A 7,434-nucleotide genomic window follows, 5' to 3' on the forward strand; every position below is an offset into this window, starting at 1 on the left:
CTGCGCAGACACACAGGACACCCACGAGGAGGGAAGGTGGAGCTGTGTCCCTGTCTGAAGCCTGAGTGGAAATGAAAGATCCCCTCCTCCTGCTCCTTCTCCTGCTGGGGACAGTTGCTGCTTTCCATCCAGGTAAGCCTCCTCTTCCCATCTCCCCTACATTTCTATTTTCTCCTCTTTCTTGCACCTTTTTTTTGCCTCATGGGGCCAGAGCCACAGTTGCCCCCCTTCAGTTGACCCAGCTCATCTCTGATTAAATTTCTCAAGGGCTTGGAACTGTGACCCAAACTTTCTGTCAGGGCTAGTCCACAGGAAAACCCACCCACCTGTGAAGATGAAACGCTTTTCTCACAGGTGCCTCCTCCTATCCCCACAGTACACACCCACGGGGTCAGCCAGAAGTCAGGATCTCATCCATTTGTGCCTATAATCCAAGTGTTATCACCTCACCCAATGCCAAGGAGATCCTTCCAGGATTGGCTCCAGATGGCAGCACTAGGAAGGCCGTGAGAGCTGTCCATGGTCCTGGAAGAAGGGAGGCCCCTGACCTGATGATAGCAGGTTATCTCTTCTTCCCAGGGAATGATGCCCCCAGTCTGGAAAGCCAAGAGACACAGGCAGAGCTGAGTCAGAATCTGGAATGTTCAGGGGAGCAGGAGGGAGACTCGGCCCTGACCCCGGAGGTGATTCAGTCAGAGGAAGAGGAGGCCAAGCCTTCCAGCTATTGGGACACATTTCAGGATGAGGAGGCCATGGATTCTGACCCAGCTGCTCTAGACAAGGACTTGCAGTGCCCCAAAGAAGAGGACATAGTTCAAATTCCAGGCAGTCCTGGGTGCAAGACTTGCCGCTTCCTATTGGTGCGGAACCCCGAGAGATTTAAGAACGCTCAGGTAAGTGGCAGGGGGCTACCGTGGAGGACTGGGGGTGGGGAGGAGAAGACACTGGATTCAACTTTCTCCTCCCTTTTAGATTAGTGGTTCTCAAAGCCTAGCGTGCATCGGGATCTCCTGTAGGTCTTGTTAAAATACATTTCTGGCTTTACAAATCTGGGGTGGGACCTGAGAGTTGGCATTTATAACGATTCCCAGCTAACGTTGGTATTGTTGGTTGGGGGACTGCACTATGAGATGCTGGATGAAAGGCTTTGGTATTGGATATACCTGTGTTCAATCCTGGATATGCCTTTCACTGACTGTGTTATTGGGAAAGTTACTTCACTTTTGGGGGCTTCTGAGTCTTCGTTTGTAAATGGAGATATACAGTACCAACCTGTTAGGGTTGTTAGGGTTGAGGATTAAATGAGATAATACACAGAAGTATTTGGAATAGTCCCTGGGTCACTAAAACCCTCAGCAAATGGTTGCTATGATTATTCCAAGTATTATTGGCTTTTGCAGAAAGTTCCTGACCACAGAGAAGGGAGTGCAAGATGGGATTGAGAGGGTCTCTGATTTCTGAGCAAAGGGATAAGAGGCTCTCTCTTGGAGACTCAGAGACTTGAGAGAAACCAGCAAATTCTCTACCCTACTTTTTCTTCTTTCTGCAGAATGTCTGCAGAAGGTGCTACAGAGGCAGCCTCATCTCCATACACAACTACAATTTAGATTATTGCATCCTATGCACGGCCAGAGGAGTCAACCAAGGGCAGGTCTGGATCGGAGGCAGACTCTCGGGCTCGGTAAGTGAGGCAGCAACCACCCTGGGGACAGGAAGCTCTCTCTGACTGCCTCCAAGGAGCCCCTGCTGGCAGCTCAGCAGCCCAAGCCAGCTTCAAGCAGTGGGCAGTGCTGTGCTGGAGCTGGCTTGGACCTGGTTGGGAGGACTGTCAATTGTGGGCATCTCATCCTAGCCTCATGTTCAGTGACTTAATGCCTGTGACTTGAAATCTGCCCCAGTGGATGTATGCACACCAAGGAAATGGGCGATTGTTGTAAACCAGCGTTCCTCCCTCCCTCTGTATTCTCATCTTCTCCCAGAGCTGGCTGTCGAACATTTCCCAGCACATCACTGGAGTCAGGAGATAGGCTCCATGCTCAGCTTAGTTACCTACTAGCTGAATGATTTCTTTGGGGTCTCAGTTTCTTCATCTCTAAAATGGAGCCCTTCGGGATCCCTGGGTGGTGCAGCGGTTTGATGCCTGCCTTTGGCCCAGGGCGCGATCCTGGAGACCCGGGATCGAATCCCACATCAGGCTCCCGGTGCATGGAGCCTGCTTCTCCCTCTGCCTATGTCTCTGCCTCTCTCTCTCTGTGACTATCATAAATAAATAAAAATTTAAAAAAATTAAAAAAAAAATAAAATAAAATGGAGCCCTTCCCTCAAGGTAGCTCTGGGATTATGATGAATAAGTGCCATTACATTTGCTGCTCGAGGGTGGTCCATGGGCCAGTAGTATCAGCACACCGGCACACCGGGTGGCTTGTTAGAAAGGCCCAATCTTGGGCCCCACCCCAGAGCTCCTGAATTAGAATCTGCATTTTTAAAAAGTCCCCAGGAGATCCGTGTGCACAGTAATGTCTGGGAAGCCCCCTGTGTGTGATGGCTGGGAGTGTTGGCTGCTCTCGCATTGTCATTGTGTACAAACTTTCAGGGATGGGTCTCGGGCATATGTGGCTCCTAGCTGGGTGGGCAGTGAGAATTTTTTAACATTATTTTGTTAAAAAATCACATATTCAGTAAGCATTTTCTGGGGCCCCTGGAGCTGTCTCCCTGGACCTCTGCCCTCTGACCCAGCCTGTCACTTCTTCAGTTCCTGCACCGGAGATTTCGGTGGGTTGATGGGAGCAGATGGAATTTTGGATTCTGGGCCCCAGGGCAGCGTGTGTATGGGCGAGGCAACTGTGTGGCCCTGCGCACCAGAGGTGAGAGGGACTGGGACTGGGGCAGGGGGCAGGGGTGGCAGGGAGACTCTTACATACTGTCCCCTTGAGTTACTTGAACACACCTCCCCAAACTCACACCTTCCCCCTACTGGAGAAGCCATGTCCTCTGTGAGGAGGGCTGAAATGTAGAGATTCCTCTGAGAAATCCAGGTGCTGGGGTGCCTGTATAGGAGCTAGGCCGGGGGCCTGGGGGCATGGGGGCTTGGGGGCTGCTTTCCTTCCTATGATATGAGGGCCATGAGGAGTGACTGATGTGATAGGTGAGAGTAGCAGATGTGAATGTAAGGTATGGGTGAGGGATGAAGGAAAGACGTGGGAATTAAGCGGGCTGATAGGTAATTCACCAGCTTTGAACAGCATGGATGCCAGATGTGAGGGAGCTAGCACCATGGCTAAGACCATCTGTGCTGGAGTAAGACTGCTGCCAACCACACCCAGCTCTGCCTCTTGCAGGCTGAGACCCAGGCAAGTTATTACCCCCACTATCCCTCAGTTTCCCCATCTGTGAAATGGGGATGATGATAACACCTACTTGTTGGGATCATTGTGAAGATCAAGTGCAATAGCCCACGTGAAACTTAGCAAGCACACTGCCTCCTTGGGGAAGAGCCGGATGCCCCTTAGCTGCCCAGGGAACACATGGGAAGCACGGCTGGCAATCCTGACCACTGCCAGCCCGAGGAGGACAGGAGGGCCACACGCCACACAGGCTGCAGCTGACAACACTGTGCTCTCCACTACTAGGGGGACACTGGAAGTGGACCCCATGCAAAAGGCGTCTGCCCTTCGTCTGCTCCTTCTAAGTCCATGGCGCAGAGTCCCTGCCTCGGAGCCCCTTCCCTTTGCACCCCCCTTGGCTGCCGCCAGACCCCAGGCTTGGTCCCCCTGCTTCATCTGGCCATAAATCCAGACTTCCCATAGCATTTCCTGACTCGGTCTCCTTATTGCGCCCTTCACAGTCTTGGGAGGACTGCCAGTGGGGGGTGGGAAGCTGCAGGGCAGGCCCAGGAAGTGCAGCTGGAGCAACGGGGTGCCAGATGGGCTCCCCCTCGCCCTCCTCTGCCCCGGGCAGAGGCACCTGGGAAACGCCTCATTGGTGGGTGGTGCCCTCCTGCTTTGGCTCCTGTATAGGGGGCAGGGTGGGGGGGAGTGGGGCGCCTTTCCAACGTGGAGGCGACATTGCCTGTTCAAGACTTGCAGTGTGTATGGGGGTGTAGTGAGATCCCGTGTGGGCGGGGCAAGTCTAGGGCACATGTGCCTCCAGCCCTGGGTTTTCCTGGCCTCTCAGATACTGGTCCCCGTTTTCTATTCTCCCAGCCACCAGTGGGTGAGTTCAAAGTCCCCAGCTTCTGAACTGTGTTCCTCACTCCATTCTGAGGTGTGATCCCCACCCCAATTCCTTCTCTCTCCACCCCCCATCCCCAGGTTATCTCCCCAGAGGGATCACATTCCCAGGATGGAGCTACCTCTCACCAGGATGGCCTTGGGGCAAAAGTTACCGCATCTGGTAGCAGTGTGGCTCCAGTCCTGATCCTACAGCCCCAGGCCCCAGGCCCCAGGCCCCAGGCCCCAAGCCCTGGGCCCCTGCTGTGTTCCCTCAGCCCACTTTGCCAGGCCCTGGGGCCACTGACAGAGAACGCTACTGTGGCCCTCTGTTCCAGGCAGGATGCTGGGCTCCAGGAAGGATCTGGGGTTGATGAATAGGAAGCTTGGACCTAAGACTGGATATTAAGAGGGCAGAGAGCCCTGGGTTGTTGGGGGTGGGGTGGGGATGCAGAGGGAGAGAGAGATGGAGGCACAGAGGTAGATGATATATACTTCTTGAGAGTGAGTCTTACATGGGGCACAGGGAGAATGTACAAGTATTTTTGCGAGTGCACACGTACACGTGTGTATATGGATCTTGGTGTGTACCGGAGTGAATCTTTGTATACTTGTACATATCTGTGTATCTGTGAATCCATATTTGTAAATATGCATAAATCTGTATGAGTCAGTATGTATCTGTGTGTTGCGTGTGTGCACATCTTAAACATCTCTGTGTATTTACAGATATGCCTGGATGTCGGTGTATGTCTGTATAGCGCTGCCCCCTCACATGCCTGAATCTGCGGGCACGTGAATATGTGTGTACCTGTGTGTCTTTGGCCAGCACATTTGTGAGTGTGCATATACGTGTGTGTCTGGCATACATGTGTACAGATCTACGTCTAGTATATGTACATGCATGTATCTGTTCGGGCATGTGGTGAGATGCAGGGTTTCAGGAACAAAAAGAACAGTATTCTCAGAGGGGCCTTGCTGCTAAAGATGCCAGAGTTAATGAAACAGGATGGGAATGGAGACCCCGGGGTGGGGCAAGTAGGTGGTAAAAAGGCAGGAGACAAATCCCTTGACCGTGAGCAGACCCCTGGCAACAGCATGAGGGGCCTGGGCGTAGCAATGAACGTGACCAATGCTGGGCCCAGGGACTGCCTCTAGGCGTCTGTCCATCTGTCTTGGGTGGACAGTGGGCTGGGAAACTAATCACAGCATGTTGGTCTTCCCAGGAGCAAAAAAATGGGACTGTCTGGGGGGTCAGACCTCCCAACATCCCTCCCCCCCTGCCTGTTCCTTCCCTGCAGACTTTAATGAGCTAATTCTTAATGCTCTGCTTCTAAAAGAACAGTGGAATCCGGCTGTGGTGGTGGGAGGATGGTCCGTGAGGGAAGATCTGCATAGGGAGCTCTGGGGCTGGAATTTGGGCTGAATGGCTCCTTTTTATCAGCCTCCACTTATCTCCTGGATGGGGAATGAGCTGTGGCCAACACCAGTGGCCCGCTATCTGGCCACCCAATGCAAGAGATAGAGGGAGGGGAATGGAGCGGGGCTCAGACCCCTCCAGGCTGCCGCTTGCTTGAGGCAGAACAGGGTAGATAAGATATCCCTTAAATGTTCAGCACTGTCAGTTATTGGGCCTCCACTTCAACCATTATACTTTCACATCTTTGGCTGTTTAATTAAGGCCTTTCAGTCTTGAATAGCCCTTGATTAGAAAGCTAATACTCTTGGGAGAAGGAACTCCTGAGGATGTTATCTATTAAAACCCCTGGGAGGTTGATGGGTAACTTGTCAAGAACAAGGTTTTTTGAGAAGGAACACAGATGGGAAGGGTGTGTGTACCTGTGCGTGGCCGTGGGCTGGGGGGATTGTGGAGAAGAGGGGACTAGCACGGCAGAGAGTGTTGTGTGAACCTCTTCCCGAGGACCCAGGATGACTGTCCCCTTCACTGTTGCCATGAAGTTGGGCTCTGCAGTGCACTGTGGTTGCAAGTGCTGTAAGCCTCTTGGGGGGGGGGGGGCGCTCCACGCATTGCTCAGCAGGGCTAAGTCATCACTAAACGTTAGCTTTTATGCTGAGTGATTAAAGACACAACAGCCCATTTAGCGAGTATGGGCTCCAGCTCAAACTGCCCCGGATTCCAGATCTCTTTTTCCATCCAATAGGATTAGTGACAAGCCTCGGCAACCGTACCAGGATTCACGTGTGGTGGCGTTGGTGACTGTGCCGATCCGCCACCAGGCAGCAGGGCCCGGCCAGCTGCTGTTACTACCGCAGACGACAGCCGTCAATCTAGCGCACAGAAGCCGCGGCTGGGTTCCTGGTGGCTCGCATGGCGGGCTCACTGTCCCCAGTTTGCACACTTGCTGGCAGGCCCAAGAGGAGAGGCTGCTGCACCTGCGGAAGGACCACCCCAGTCCGCAGGAATGGGGGGGGAGGGGGGGCGGGGGGCGGTGTCCTGTGCAGGGGGCATCCCTGTGATTCCTGCTGGGGATGCCTGTGGGTCTCCCCTGGGTGCAGAACGCGGCCTCCAGTCATGTCTCTGCTGCTCAGATCTCCGGACACTGCCCCATGCCCGAGGCCACCTCTGGGCAGCTGTGATCCCACCAGCTTGAGGATGGGGATGGGTGGAAGCCAAGTGGGGGAAGGGGTGACGGGCCACGTGTGAGGGAATCTGACGCCTTCTCCCCTGGAGGGGGGATCACTGGGATCAGGCCTTTGCAAGTGCCCACTGTTCCCAAACTAGGCCCTTCCAAGTGGCTCCCAAAGCTGCCCCCGCCCCCTGCCATCTCTCTGCCCCTTTATGGGCCCCTCCTAATACCTAATTTTGTATTATTTTAAAAAGAAGCCCCAAATTGTGTAACCTTCAGGCTTCCGGAGACCTGGACCTACTCCTGAGCTCTGCCCTGGGGAGGTTCCGGGGCCTCTCACCAGAGGAGAGCCCAGAAAGGGGAGGGGACGCCAGGCTGACAGAGGTGCGGGGGGACTTGATGCTCCCCTGCCTCCTCCTCTCAGTGCCAGGACACCCGGGTCCTCTTGGCCACTAACTGTGGGACACCAGACATTTCCCTTCCCTCGCCTCAGACTGCTCATCTGTAAATAGGAGAGTGCGATGAGAGGGTTTCTAGCATTGGAAGACACCCATGAGGACCCCGTGGGGGTGGCCTGGCTGGTCAGCTGCTCAAGAGGCAATGGGCCTCATTAGAGCCTGTTCACCAGTGTCGCAAGG

At 54.0% G+C, this 7,434-nt stretch overlaps 1 protein-coding gene across 1 annotated transcript; it reads left to right on the forward strand.

Annotated features, from left to right (window-relative positions):
- Nucleotides 1-3,688, forward strand: PRG3 (proteoglycan 3, pro eosinophil major basic protein 2). The gene is made up of 5 exons (XM_038563244.1): nucleotides 1-132; nucleotides 580-893; nucleotides 1,550-1,681; nucleotides 2,753-2,864; nucleotides 3,630-3,688. Exons 1-5 carry the CDS (start codon nucleotides 72-74, stop codon nucleotides 3,686-3,688), a joined length of 678 nt encoding a protein of 225 aa, XP_038419172.1. The 5' UTR covers nucleotides 1-71.
- The last annotated feature ends 3,746 nt before the right edge of the window (nucleotides 3,689-7,434 follow it).

This window comes from Canis lupus, chromosome 18 (genome assembly GCF_011100685.1).
Source record: "Canis lupus familiaris isolate Mischka breed German Shepherd chromosome 18, alternate assembly UU_Cfam_GSD_1.0, whole genome shotgun sequence".
NCBI lineage: Eukaryota > Metazoa > Chordata > Mammalia > Carnivora > Canidae > Canis > Canis lupus.

Excerpts from the sequence above, each read along its gene's own strand:
- PRG3 (XM_038563244.1), top strand. The coding sequence starts at position 72 with ATGAAAGATCCCCTCCTCCTGCTCCTTCTCCTGCTGGGGACAGTTGCT. Across the intron at positions 894-1,549 it reads AGAGATTTAAGAACGCTCAG|AATGTCTGCAGAAGGTGCTA; the intron begins GTAAGTGGCAGG and ends TTCTTTCTGCAG. Across the intron at positions 2,865-3,629 it reads TGTGGCCCTGCGCACCAGAG|GGGGACACTGGAAGTGGACC; the intron begins GTGAGAGGGACT and ends CTCCACTACTAG.